This window comes from Gossypium raimondii, chromosome 6 (genome assembly GCF_025698545.1).
Source record: "Gossypium raimondii isolate GPD5lz chromosome 6, ASM2569854v1, whole genome shotgun sequence".
NCBI lineage: Eukaryota > Viridiplantae > Streptophyta > Magnoliopsida > Malvales > Malvaceae > Gossypium > Gossypium raimondii.
In genome coordinates this window covers 1,788,789-1,803,855 of record NC_068570.1, presented here as the reverse complement: position 1 = coordinate 1,803,855, position 15,067 = coordinate 1,788,789, and the positions used below count along the sequence as shown (strand labels likewise).

Genomic DNA, 15,067 nt, shown 5'->3' with positions numbered 1-15,067 from the left:
GACAATATTAATTTTAATATTATAATTCATTGAAAAAAGTCATTGTGGCCCTTTTATAGTTACCTCAAAAATTTTAAAATATTTTTCATCACCATACTTAAGCTCAAGTGTTTGGAAAATAAAATATAATCAATAATAATTTTTACAGTTATCTCAAAAAAATTAAAATATTTTGGGGCACTATACTCAATCTCAAGTGCACGAAAATGAAATATAATAAACAATAATTTTATAGCTATCCTAAAATTTTTAAAATACTTTTGCACCACCATACTCAAACTCAAGTGCCTTGAAATTGAATTATAATAAATGATAATTTTATAAGTATCACAGAAAATCTTAAAATATTTTTGAACCACCACACTCAAGTCTAAGTGTCTCGAAATAAAATATAATAAATAATAATTGTTACAATTATCCCGAAAATTAACTTTCCGAATTTTTTTAATTTTTGGATAACTGTAAAATTATTATTTATTATATTTCATCTTCTTGGCACTTGTGCTTGAGTATGGTAGTCCAAAATAATTTTTAAATTTTACGGATAATTGTAAAAAATATTTATTATATTTCATTTTAAAAATGTTAAAATTTTTATTTATTTTGAAATTATTTAATAAAAAATACAAGTTTAAGGGTAAAAAAGGAGAATCTAAATAGAAGGATAAAACGATTTTTTTTAAGTTGAAAAATCAAATAAATTATTATGTTTATTAAATTTATGTTAGATTTAGGCATATCTATTTACATGGTTTTCAAATTTCATTTTACTTCAAATTCAATATATATAATTATATAAGTGAATATTAAACAAATTAAATATAAATTCGAGCCTTAAAAATGACATAACTTAATAAAATTAAGTCGAATGTATAGTGAATAAATTTAGAAATTAAAAAGCAATTATCATATTCTAGCACAATGTTTCTAAAGCCCATGTCCCGAGCAAGATCCTGCGCGCCTCGACCCACATAGGGTGCACATACTCGAGCAGTATTTGTGTGCAACCCCGCAGCACCATACCGTCCGCATCATGGGTGATAGCTCCCACGCCTACCACTCGAGCAGCAATATCAACTGCGACATCCACGTTTAATTTAACAGAGCTTTGGTCGGGTGAACGACATCTTATTGTGATATCCACTCCAACAATTTAGCTTTTTCGGCTAAAACGACGCCAATTCTTGTTCATCAATCAGCTATGTTATCATTAGCCTACCATTGGCTACTATCTACTAATTCAAAGTGGAGACGTTTATGCTTGATTATTTTGATAGTCAACTGAGAATCTTGTTTAATAGATGTCAAATCGTATTTTGGATATGCTGATTATAATTCTATAACTCACAATATTATATCACAATCCGCATAACATTCAAAATCAATATATTTTTTATTTAGTCAATCATTGTCGTAACTCTCAACAAGAGCTTACCATCATAAAACTCTAAATCGCAAAATCTACCTTTTCCTATCAAATGTCCACATTTTTTTTTGTTGTCATCAATCTAAGATAGTTGCTCTAGTGACCATCAATCGTGCAGGGTATAATAATGTAGCATATTAAACATTCAAATAAATTTGTTATTATCCTTTCCTAGTTTTGAATTATTAGTTTATCTTATTGGTAAATTAGCTGTTTGAATTTCTATTTTAAATGTAACCATCCATCTTTAACTCTATAGATGTATTTTTCTATCAATACATTAATGGAGCCATTTCATAAGCCTCCGTTACTTCAATAAAAAACTCTAAACCTTAAATCTTAAATTTTAATTTTAAATCGTAAAATTCTAATAATCTAGATATAATTTTAAAATTAATAAAATGTTTAAAATTCATTTTCTCCAAAACTAGTATTCCCACCTATGCTTCACATGGAGTTAAATATTTATTCTTTTATAGAGTAAAAAGTTAAAGGTTGCAATATGCTCTAAGTTTTATACTATTTATATTTTTGGAATTTAACTTTCATAATTTTATTTTCAGAAATTTAATCTCTACTTTTCAAGTTTAAAAATGCAGGTCTATTTATTAACATTGTTAAAATTCATTTGTTTAAATTTATTGGTGTGGAAATTTGAAATTAAAAAAAACTCACTTGGTATCCATGTAACAAAATGACAATATAATAGACTTGAATTTAAAAGAGAATTTTAACAGTGTTAACAAATTTTAAAAATTCACATTAACATTTTAATCAAAATAAAGTATTTAGACTAACTAATGACATTACAAGAGTTGAGGTACTAAATTATTTCAAAATCAAGTATAGAGATTAAATCTCAAATTTGAGCGAAGTATAAATATCAAACTGAAAATTAACTATTCTTATATAATCTCAAAAACTGAAAATTAGACTTGTTCAAGGACTATAGATTTTGTTCTATTCGGATTAGGTTTGTGTAAAATCTTTTTACATAAAATCAATTTGATGAGACCTGAATTATTATTTATTAATGCAATGTATTTTAATTAGAAACAAAATCTATAGTCCTTTGAATAAATATATAAAGGCTAAGGGTTAAATTTGTTATCATCGTTATACATAAAACACCAAATAAACATTTAACAACACAATTTTGATAAAATATTATTTTATTTTTAATCTAACGTATATGAATTAACTTACTACTTTTATATAATATAATACGAAGACTACTATAATATTTTTATCAAAATTAAACCCACCCAACAATAGATTTTCTTTTTCGAATTCAGACCAAACAACTAAAGGAAGGCCCATTTTTTTTTTTTTTTGGTCCTTCTTAGGGATTAGCATGTCAATTATTTAAAAAAAAAGGATTATTCCATCTTAGTTTCCCAACCTTGAAAAGGTTTCAAAAGTACACATTCATATGTCATTGTGTTGAATTATTTCCAATATGTTGTTTTATGTCGGTCCAATTATTTTGGGTTTCATTTTCCTACACGCATGTTTCTATGTTACACCTTCACATGGCTTGTCAGAACTCTAAAGTCAAAAGTTATATACCGGTGCAATATTCATCATTAATTGGACATTTCTACGTTTCTATTTTTAGAAGTAAATACCACGTTACTCAACAAATATTGGGCACATGAGGATTGACTCAATTTCATCAAAGGTCAAGTTTTAAATTAGTGTCTAAATTTTTTTTATCAATTTATTTATTAAATTTGGTTTAAATGCGTAAATATGTTTCATATTAGATTCTGTTTGAGTTGACAAAAAATATTAATAAAATATTTTAAAGTTTGAGGACTAATCTAATATTTGAACATAATTTGAGAATATTTTATGCAAGAGAATATTGTTTTTTATTCTTTTGACTCGAATTTAGTGTATCTCTGAATGTTAAGTACAAAGTATTTATTTGACATGAAGTCAAGTTACGAATTAGGAAAAGAGTAATTACATTAATGGGGTTAGAACTTGAGTGGTGTTACAAATTGGGAAAGGGAGAATTACATCAATAAGGGTTTTTCTTTTGCATAAAGTTAAGTTACAAATTGAGGAAGGAGGAAACTTTTTAGGTACAATACGAGTCCAAACTCTTAGACCCACACACGCTACACTATCATACAGGCAAGCCTGTGGATTGAACATTGGACTCGGGTCTGGATGAACTCACTTTAGTCAATTAATCTATTGCTCAAGTTTCAAGAATGAAGAATTACATCAATAGGGTTTGAACTCTTATCATGTTATAAATTAAGAAAGGAAAAATTACATCAACGGAATTTGAATCTTGATTATTAAAGAAGTATCAACAAAAATCTTAAACCACTACTCGTTTATAGGTTTGATATATTAAATCAAAATTTATTATTAATTTTTTTTGAATAAATTTCAATTATTATTTTAGGATAAACAATGTAGGAATTTGCATTATTCTTTTAACATATTCCCCCATGTGCTTTCTACCCCACATGCTTCCACATCACTAAAAATTAATTCTCAACCTTTTATTTTTATTTTTATCAAAGCACCAATCTTTGTCCCCATTTCATTCTATTCTTACCAGCAAAAAGTTTTTAACCCAATTATCAAAAAAATTAACTGTAAACAGTGCACCATGTTGTTTCATTAGTACAATTTAATATCTAAGGTTTTTCATTATTCATATAAATGTAATGTGATACATGCACGACCGATCTTCAATCGCCATGGGACATCTCAACCCAAAAATGTCAGGATCTCATTTAAAAAGTCGTTGCAAATCTATTAATTTTCCAAGTTTGAAAATTGACAACTTTGGTGATTGGAATTTAATAAATTTCAAACCACCCGTGCATGTATCATTCCCCCTTTCCTCGAAAAAATTCGTCTTCGAATCTTGTCTTTTATCGAATTTTAATTTGCTTTGCTTAGCTTTTGACATTGTTGTTAGGTTTTAAGATGATTTGAACTCATCACATTCATAAATCTGAAATTGTGCTTATAAGAGACCTGCATCATAATAATTAATTTCAAACATCATAATTATTACAAAAAGAAAATCTAAATTGGATTCTTTTTATCTTGTCAACCATCATATAATTTTTCTGCCGTAAATAAAACACCAAAATTGCTGATAAAGATCTTTGTGTGCCCTCTTATTGGTAATAACCCTTTTGATGATAAAATTAAAACCTTTTTTCAATGTGTTGGAGAAATAACATGTGCTGGATTGTGGGGTTTCAATCATGGGGATGCTTTCAATTTTGCAATTAGGTTGTGGGATTTTCCAGAGCTTTGGTTCGGCTCCTTTTTTCTTTTTCTTTTTTAAAGTCTTTTCGGAAATATTTTTATGTTATATATATTTGGATACAAACAAGAAATATAATTCTTTAAAATGAATAATAAGGAAGATGTTAATTTTATGTTGGTGTAAATGAATCCTTTTCTATATTGTATATTTTCTTTTGGGCAACTACTTCCATCCGTTCTAGTAACTATTGGCTGCGTACCCAGCCTTCTTCAATTGCCTCCCAAGCAGCAACATCATCAGACATGATAAACGCCTTCATATGAGGTTTCCGATAAACGTAATTTAAAGGGCCTACTAGAAGCGGAGCCCGAGATACCAAAATTTCTTCTCTCATAGGTTCCATAGTTTCAAACTTATCATTGGATCCTCTTCAAGTGCCTTATAAAGGAAAGTTCTAATGCCAATTGAAACAAAATTAGCCGGCAAATATGATAAATTCTACTATGCCTAGAATTCGTTGCAACGATAAATAGAACAAAAATTGAACTTATCAGGAAACAAGAGAGGAAGAAGAAACGACAAAACCAATATTTGTTAACGTAGTTTAGACACAAAAGTCCTACGTCTGTGAAGCCTTACTTAAAATATACTCTTATTCAATCACTAAATCAAACAACCGTAACAATTTATCTCTATCGGCTAAAACTCATAACCCCTTACAAGCCAAATTCATACCGTCACAATAGAGAACAAAACCACAATCAATAAACACCAAATATCACTCTCAACTCTACTCAAACAAGTTTATCACCAATCAAACTGTTAAGTATGACTCCTATTTTCAGTTAAATTTGAGAAATAATCTTCTAGTTAAACTCTGTTTATTTGTTTCAATCAAACACTGATTAGTTTAGATTATTTTATTATTATTTGACATATGAATTTAGCCTATAAATAGGCTCTTTTACAACTTTAAAAAAAAACCCCATTTAGAGATTAGAACTCATAACACATTTAGAGAATTTTGTATTTACGTTTTGAGGATTCTTTATTTTCGGAGTTTGGGTTTAGTTTTATCTCCATATTTTGTAAAATATTTAGTTTTATCTCCATATTTTATCTTCATTCTTTTGCCATTATAGTAAAATTATCTTTGCTCGTGGTTTTTTATCCTCTTTGGAGGGGTTTTTCTACGTTAAATTTGTGTGTTCAATTTCTCAATTTATTCCACTATTTTTGTTACTTGTTGCTTAATCAGGTCGATCCCTAATAAGTGGTATCAGAGCTAGTTTAATTTTCATAGATCAACCCATTCAAATATGGCAACAACAAGGTTTGAAATTGAGAAGTTCGATGGTGAGACAAATTTCAATCTGTGGCAAGTCCGGATGATGGCAATTCTAGTTCAATCCGATTTAAAAAAGGTTGTTACCGGAAAAAAACTTGAGAATCTAAATAAAACAGAATGGGAAGAGCTTGATGAAAAGGCCTTGTCTGCAATCCAGTTGTGCCTCGCGAATATGGTATTGCAGAAGGTATTGATGGAGAAGACCTCATCTGCCTTGTAGAAAAGGTTAGAAACTCTTTATGCGACTAAGTCTATGGCTAACTGTTTAGTGTTGAAACAACGTCTATTTACGTTTCGCATGAACAAAGGTGAGCTTCTTAGAGATCACATCAGTGAATTCATTACTCTTTTAAATGATTTAAAGAGAGGTTCATATTGATGATGAAGATCAAGCTATGCTATTATTGTGCTCTTTACCCCCTTCATACAAGTCTTTCAGGGAGACCCTGATTTATGGCAGAGACAAACTCTCGTTCGAAGATGTGAATGGTCATTTGTTGAGTAGAGACAAACTCGACAATGAGCTTTACTTGGATAGCAAGGCAAATAGGCAAACTTCCGTTTTGATAGCATCAAAGAAACGAGACAAAAGGTGTCGCTATTGTAAAAAGTTAGGTCACGTCAAAGCAGATTGTTATAAACTGCGAAATAAAAGAGTTGCTGAGAGTAACGAGGAAGATGTAGCTAGTGCTAATTTGATCGATGAAAGCAGTGATGATTTCTTGTTAGTGTCAACGAGCGATAACTCTAAGCTCATGTCCGAGTGGATCCTAGATTCGGGATGTTCTTTCCACATGTGTCCCAATAGAGAATGGTTCTCCACATACAGTTCGGTTGAAGGTGGAGTTGTGCGCATGGGAAACAATTCATCTAGTAAGGTAATTGGTATTGGTACTGTTAAAATTAGGATACACGATGGGACGATTATGACACTCTCAGATGTTAGGTATGTACCTGATTTACGAAAGAATATCATCTCCTTGAGTATTTTAGACTTGAAAAGATGTAGAATCAACATCGAGTCAAGCGGTATTAAAGTATCTCGTGGAGCTTTCGTTTTGTTAAAAGGTAAAAGAACTGACAGTCTTTATATTCTGGAAAGTTCTACAGTGACCGGTGAAATCGGACGTCCCTCGTCCGTTACAGAGTCGAAGTCAACTCGTTTGAAGCGGAGGCAACTTGGTCATAGGAGGGAAAAATGTATGATCGCTTCGTTGAAGAGAGGTTCTCTTTTGGATGCAGGTTGTGAAAAGTTAGGGCACTGTGTTCGTGAAAATCAGACCCGGATTAATTTTGATTTGGCAGTGTACAAGTCGAAGGCTAGAAGTCTTCCAGTTTCTAAGCACAAATTCGACTCAGTTAATTCCCTGCATAATTCAAGATAGGCTCGTGGCGGGCTTTGGCAAAGATGGCGTTGTAGAAATATGAGTCAAGGTGGAGATTTGTTAAGTATGACTCTTATTTTCAGTTAAATTTGAGAAATAATCTTCTAGTTAAACTCTGTTTATTTGTTTCAATCAAACACTGATTAGTTTAGATTATTTTATTATTATTTGACATATGAATTTAGCCTATAAATAGGCTCTTTTACAAACATTAAAAAAAAACACCCCATTTAGAGATTAGAACTCATAACACATTTAGATAATTTTGTGTTTACGTTTTGAGGGTTCTTTATTTTCGGGGTTTGGGTTTAGTTTTATCTCCATCTTTTGTACTCTTCATTCTTTTGCCATTATAGTAAAATTATCTTTGCTCGTAGTTTTTTATCCTCTTTGGAGGGGTTTTTCCACGTTAAATTTGTGTGTTCAATTTCTCAATTTATTCTGCTATTTTTGTTACTTGTTGCTTAATCAGGTCGATCCCTAACATAAACAAGAATATGAAACGCACAACACAAGAAAAATAATCACCATGTAGACTCAAATCAACTATTTACCACATATTTCTTTATAAAATACAAATAGCTCAAATCTTCTTCTTTTTTACATATGTATAGCGGATGAATAATCAATATGTAGACTCAAATCAACTATTTACCATAAGAGCATTAGAAAACTTGGTAGTTCTTCAAGCATGGCCAGAATTTTTGATAACTCCATTACTTTTTGATATTCTGTGCATTTTGATATCCTCAATCAAACGTTTCAAATCATTATAAGATGAATGGCCTTCTTCAACAGCTTTCTTTGCTAATTCCCCAAGTTTTTTAGCTCTTTTGTTCATATCAATTGCCTCCTCAGTATCCCCCATCACTGCATTAATCGTCATGAGAATATCATCCCCACTTTTTATCACTAGTGAATCCTCCGTTGCCCATGCTTTCCACACCTCGTTGCCAATTGATACTCCCAAATTCAGCACTTGAGTCACCAGCTTTTCATTGTAGAATTGCTCGGCGAAAATCGGCCATGTGATGAAGGGTACACCTGCAACAATCCCTTCGAGTATCGAGTTCCACCCACAATGTGTTAAGAAGCCTCCAATGGCTTCATGTTCGAGTATCAACACTTGAGGTGCCCACCCTCTAATAAGTAAACCTTGCCCGTTTTTGTCCTCAAATCCTTGTGGCAACCATAGCTCTTGCTCTTCATCTTCGAACTCACCGTTGCTTGTTTTTAACACTTTCCCAACAACCCAAATGAATGGATGGCCCGAAGCTTCGAGTGCATAAGCAATCTCCGTTGTTTGTTTTTTGTTGAATCTAGTTAAGCTTCCAAAGCAGATGTAAAGAACAGATCTGGGTTTTTTGCAATCAAGCCAATTAATGCAGTCGTGCTTCGAAATTGATGTTTTTTCACCTCTATCAACTTTATCAACAGTGTCTCTATTGACCAGAGAAACGGGGCCAATATGCCATGCTTTGATTCCTAAAACATTCCTACAATGATCTGCATAACCAGGCTCTAGCTCATAAAAACTGTTCATCAACACCCCAAAGCTCTTCCTCTGGGATTCTCTTAACTTATCGAATAACTCAGAGAATTTATTTTTGGCTTTAACAATGTCTGGCAACTGTGATCTAGTGAGTTTCACTTCATGAGGCAGTCCTGGAACAACGAATGTTTCAGTCTCCGACTCGATGCTCTTATGAGGCTCATAAAGTGTAATATTCTCCAAGAGACAAAGGTTAAAGAATCCGCTTCCATTGAAGGCAATCCTTGCAATGCCAAGCTCATTGGCAATATCCAGAGTCCACGGACAAAGAGAATCAGAGACTATGCAGTCAGGGTGGAGATCACTGAACAGCTTTTTTATTTTGGGTTGAAGCAATTCGATGGCATGGAAGAGCTTTATGGACATTTCTGGGGTTGGGGCTGAAACCACGTTCTCGCAACCTTCGGGCAATCCAACCTCAGTGGAAGGTAATGAGATGATTTCAAGTGTAATGTCTCGACCTAATTTAACATCTCGATCAATGACGTTTTTTATGCGAAGGGCATTCATGGTTGTGATGATAATGGTGACCTTAGCGCCGAAAGCAGCAAACATCCTCGCCATGTCCACCATTGGCATCATGTGACCAGGTGCCATGTAAGGAAAAAACATTGCATGTATTTGATTTCCATCGCTTCCCATGTTATGATGATAAGCTTTTCTCTTGTTTGCCAAATTTGAAGCTTTTTCTCCTTCTTTTTGTTTGAAATGTGTAATCAAACTCTTATATCAAAATTCAAAGGGTAAAGGGTGTATATATATATGTGTGTGTGTGTGTGTGTGTGTGTTTTTAGAAGTAGGTTTTAATATTAACAATAAACTAACTCTAAAAACAGATTAAACACGGCAATGGTAGGCTATGTTTGTGGTAATTTGCATGAACAACTTGAGAAACAATATTGTTTTCCCTAAATAAAGAAGAAATACAATAATGGTGGGCAATGTTTTATTAGTTTTGGTTAATTGGAAAGTTCTTCAATGATTCATGGGCACATCATATAAAGGCCTGTTAATACCCGAAGACCCAAACCCAGAAAGCATAAAGGCTTTGTACCTAATAATTAATTAAAAGCTTGGTTTAAGATGAACCTTTCTTATAATTCGTAATATTTTTTAAATTTTTTATAATTATTAATAATTTTTTAAATTTTTTATTTATTAATTTGTTTAGCCTGTATTTTTTTGAAATAATTATTAAAAATTAATATATTTTTATAATTTTTATTTTTTATTTAAATATTTGTTGATGTGGCAAAATACCATGCTATTAGGTACACATGGATGCCACGTTCCACCATCTGCTTGCTCCATCAGCCACATCAACAAAATTTAACGGTTAAACATGGTCAACATTAACAGGGGCTTAATTGATTAAATTTTCACTTCTCAATTTGATGTAAATTTTTCATGAGAGCATATTTGATTTTTTTTTTTTGCTCTTTTTATGAGAGGTTTTTTTAACCACTAAGTGAAATATTTTTGTTTCTTCTTGATGTCCAAAACCTCCACATTCATGGCTTTCAATTCTCATCTTCTTTGGAGATGGTGCATCTTCTTTCAACAAGATTTTCCCTTTGTCTCGGTTGATATTCTTCTCATATCTTCTTTCTTCAAAAAGTTTTGCATACTCTATTGAAGTTCTTAGTGAGTAAGACTAGCTTCTCTCCAAGTTCAACAATAGAAGTAATTGTTGAATCAGGTGTACGTTGTAACCACAATTTAGACATTAAAAGCAATGTTCTTTTCATCTTTCACCTTCTACATTTTAGATTCTTCTTAATCCAATTCAAAAGTTGCAAGTGAACATATGAACTCGTCAAGTTTGGAAGTGGTATCATTTTTAATTTCTTCGATTGTAATAACTTTTATAATGAACCTTTCTTTCAAAGATAAAAAAAACAAAATTATTCTTCATCCATTCTTAAATTTCTAAACTTGAAAGAAAAGATCTAGAGCTCGGACATACGAATTGATACATTACCTTCATGTTGATCTTAAAGAAGTGTCCAAGCATCTTTGACAGATTTACACATAGAAATGATTTTGATTGTTTGATTGAAAATTGCATTCAAGGCTTTTGAGTTGTAATGTGTACCCTTCCTTCTGTGATAGTATACTTCTCTTTAGCAGGCTTAGGTGTGGTTGTTCTATCAACATTTGTTGTAACATGATGTGTGCACCTCCACTTGTATATATAACCTGTTATATAGTACATCTATCACATGATAGCTTGGATATATAACATGTTAAAAAACAGAGACCTCTCAAATTTTTTTGAAACTATTTTTTTAATGCACCAGATTTAAAATGATTCATCCAATAAAGTACACACATATTTACAACTAGGGTTATAAATGAATCGAGCTTGAATGAACGAACTTCTATTCGTTCATATTCGTTTGTTTAATTTCAATTTTGTTTGTGTTCGGTTCGTGTTCGTTAAGAATCTCAAAATTTTTATTTGTGTTCATTTATTTAAAATTATGAATCTTAATGTTCGTTTGTTTAATGTTCATGTTATCAAACATGTTCGTGAACATATAATTGAACATGTTTACGAACAATGTTCATGAAAAATAAATAAACAAACAAACAATAAATAAACATATATTGTTTTTAGATATAAAATAATTAAATATAAATATTAATAATTATATTATAAATAAAAAATACAAATCAAAATAATTTTATTAATATATATTAACGGAACAATAGACGAAAACCTCAAAATTTTGTTTATATTCATTTATTTAATTTAATAAATAAACATAAATAATAATAAAAAAACGAATTATTCATCAAACATTCTGTTGATGGAAAATAAATTTGACTTCGCACTGGTTTTGTTAGCTGAATCCATGGATAAATATTCAACTTATTTTTAATGCACATTTAACGGCATTTGGCATCTCAGCCGACGAATTTCTCTGCTTTACTTTATTTCTTTATTCCTGTATTCATTTTTTTTTAAAATTGAATTGTTGATCAAAACGTGCACAAGTCTCTCACGTTAGGATGTTTAGGTTTTTTTTTTTAATATAAAAATAATATAAAAAATTAATTAATTATAAAAATGGGATAGCGAAAAGTTATTTATGGAAATAGATTGTTTTTAAGAGCACCCAACGTGTAATTTGACATACTGACGGTACTACTTTTTTTTTCTTTTAATCATCACTCAATCACCAAATTTAAAAAAAAAGAAAGAATATTTTTTGTGCCTCCACTGTATTAGGCAACACCCGTATGTATTTAAAAATAATTTTTTAATGGGTGCTGCTGGTGTTAGGCAGCATTGGTGGAAATTTTTTTTTTAAAAAAGGTGAAACCGAAAAAAAAATGCTGAAGAAAAACAGTTGAAATAGAAAAAAGATGGAAAAAAATAAAGGGGAAATGAAAAGAAAACTAAACACAAACAAATTAGAAAATTGAAAAATGTATGGTGCTAGTACGATAATTACCTATGAAGCAAGCATTAATCACGGGCTTTTCATTTATTTTTTTTCGGTTATTTATTTATTTATTTCAACTGTCTCTTTTCAATTTTCTTTTTTATTTCACCTATTTTTTTTAATTCTCACCGGCGACACCCATTAAACAATTATCTTCTTTCAGTTTATTTTAATTGACAAATTTTTTTCTCTGCAGTAAATACTTGTATTTTTCACAATATTTAAAAAAAATCAGAGTATTTCAGAGATAATTAAATCATAATTCGACTAATTCAAACCATAGATCGCATGTTAATATTTGTATATCTAAGCAGAGAATTGAAGCATTTGCAATCTACCAAACTCCAATTAAAAACTATACAACTAAAACAAGTTCAATTTTCAACGCCAAAACCCACACACTCATTCCAAAAAAATCAAACAAAATCTCAGTTTCACATGCTACAAAACTAAGTTAGGGGATCTTCCATTATGATTATCCAATACAATTTCAAACAAATCAGCCTCAGATTCTTCATCAAATTCCATTGTTGAACAATTTGTCCCATAATTATTATGGCTGCCTTTATTTGTGCATCTATTAAGCCATTGAGAATCAATTCTCCCCATTGAAAATAGCTCTTTGCTGTCTTCGTACCCTAAAGCTGCTGCAGCAGCAGGGGAATTCACCACAGGGCCAATGAAGCATGGATTCGGTGTCCGTTGCCCGTTCGCCGGACTGTAAACGAATGCACTTTGTCCGAAATTAACTAGAACCAAAACATCATCGTTTGCTGCTAGTGTCGGATATAGAGGTGTCCCGAATTCCTCAGACTTACAGTTTATTACATGTACTAACTCCGAGTCTAATGTGAAAAACACTTTCTTTTGCTTCGGATTGAAACCGCAACCTATCACTTTCCCTGGTTTCCCCCAGTCTTCTTTCTCGGATTCGAAAATAAGCTTAATTCCTGAAAATTAGTGTAAACCATGAGTTAAAGTTGCATAAACAAGCAACTTAGAATTAAGAAATTGAACCCTGGAGCTCATCTGGTAAGTTAGACACTCTTCGCCTAAGACTATTTACCTATAACCCCTCAACCAAGGACAAGTGAGCCCACCTGTCATTTGACACTCATGTCTAACGACATACATAGGACCACGGAACACTTACTATAACAACAATCAACCTACAATAGCAGTGCCCCGTTTGACACCTGACTTCTGATCACTAACCTCTGACTTGTCTGTATAATCATACGGCTCATCACGTGGCATTATCTTACAAAATTAAAATCCCTATATAAGCCCAAGTGCACAAAAGAGACCGAGTCACTCTCCCCTTCTTCCTCACTCCCTTTCTTCCTTATTGACTCTCTGCCTTGTACTCACCTTCTCCTCTTTATTGGTACTTAGTACCAACAAATTTGAACCCCTATAATTTGATACGTAGGTATGTACTGGTACACATAATACTGCAATAAATTATATGAAACTGATGCATCATTTTTAGTCAATAGCTTCACAGTTACTCCACATGCAGTAAAGTGTGGCATCATTAACTGATTAAGTGGTCTTAATACATAATTCGTGATCATGTGGCAGTGGACCCTTTTTTCAATTACCTTCACAGATTTATTCAATTTTTGACATCCTTCGGATACTATTTCATCTCGATTAACATTATAAAATAAATGGGGTTTATTTGATCATCTAAAAAATGGAAGTTACCAAATAGAAAGTTGATGAAAAAAGAAAGTTACCGTCAAGAAAGACCGAACCATCTGAATTGAAACCAATGGAACCTGGATAAGTACCAGGAAGCTTCGAAGGAAGAGAACCACCTGCTGTTAATCCCATTGATAACATCACTTGTTCTTCACCTTTTCCATCATCTTTAGTTGCAGATTTTAATTCATCAACCTTGTTAATAACATGGTGGGAATCTTGATGTTCATGGATCAATTTTGTTTTCTCACCTAATTCCTTGAGCTTCCCACTATCATCATCACCATGGCAATACAAAATCTTGATTTCAAAATAAGCTTCTTGAGGAAAAGCAGTGTTCCCTAAAGGTGGGCCTGGTAAAGGCAAAGCTGTTCTAATAACAGCTGATGATGCTGCAGCCATGGATGACCCAGATTTTAGCCTAACCTTTTGCATGAAATCAGCTGATCCTTGACATACTTCCCAACTTAATTCAACATCATTCCCTCTTAGAAAATCAACAGCTGCACATAATCCCAACAAGCTTGATGACCTTGTTGATGATGATATGTTGTAGGGTGTGAAACCAAATCTAGACCATCCATTTTCAACTGCATCTGTGATGAGAGATGGATGATCAGACCAACTAAACAATGGCTTTGCCGACACCCCACGTCGGAAAACATAGTGGTGATCAGCAACCATGTCTTTACCTTCAGTACTCTCTTTATGAAGACACCACTTAAGTATAAACACTACCAAAAGGATCAAAAAAATAACAATGATTACCACTGCTGCTGTTACATGCATCAATTCAACCATCACTACAAAGTCTTATTGGGTTTTTTTTTTTCTCTGGGAAAATGTAGAAGAAAAGGAGAAGGAAAACTAGAAAGGAGAAAGAGACGGCAAAGCAAGCGTTGGAGTAAAAAGACTGGTTCAAGAAAAGGCAAGGGAGAGCTATGGTGTAA

At 32.0% G+C, this 15,067-nt stretch overlaps 2 protein-coding genes across 2 annotated transcripts; both read right to left on the bottom strand.

Moving 5' to 3' along the window:
• Positions 1-7,940: 7,940 nt before the first annotated feature.
• On the bottom strand, positions 7,941-9,696 carry LOC105771481 (scopoletin glucosyltransferase). Its single transcript, XM_012592942.2, has one exon. The coding sequence runs from the start codon at positions 9,598-9,600 to the stop codon at positions 8,092-8,094; it is 1,509 nt and encodes a 502-aa protein (XP_012448396.1). The 5' UTR covers positions 9,601-9,696; the 3' UTR covers positions 7,941-8,091.
• Positions 9,697-12,725: 3,029 nt separating this feature from the next.
• On the bottom strand, positions 12,726-15,067 carry LOC105774724 (uncharacterized). Its single transcript, XM_012597280.2, has 2 exons — positions 14,153-15,067; positions 12,726-13,360 (listed from the first exon to the last, which is right to left on the bottom strand). Exons 1-2 carry the CDS (start codon positions 14,916-14,918, stop codon positions 12,852-12,854), a joined length of 1,275 nt encoding a protein of 424 aa, XP_012452734.1. The 5' UTR covers positions 14,919-15,067; the 3' UTR covers positions 12,726-12,851.

Coding starts and splice junctions, on each gene's coding strand:
- LOC105771481 (XM_012592942.2), bottom strand. CDS start 9,600: ATGGGAAGCGATGGAAATCAAATACATGCAATGTTTTTTCCTTACATG.
- LOC105774724 (XM_012597280.2), bottom strand. CDS start 14,918: ATGGTTGAATTGATGCATGTAACAGCAGCAGTGGTAATCATTGTTATT. Junction 13,361..14,152: donor TGGTTCGGTCTTTCTTGACG/GTAACTTTCTTT, acceptor ACTAATTTTCAG/GAATTAAGCTTATTTTCGAA.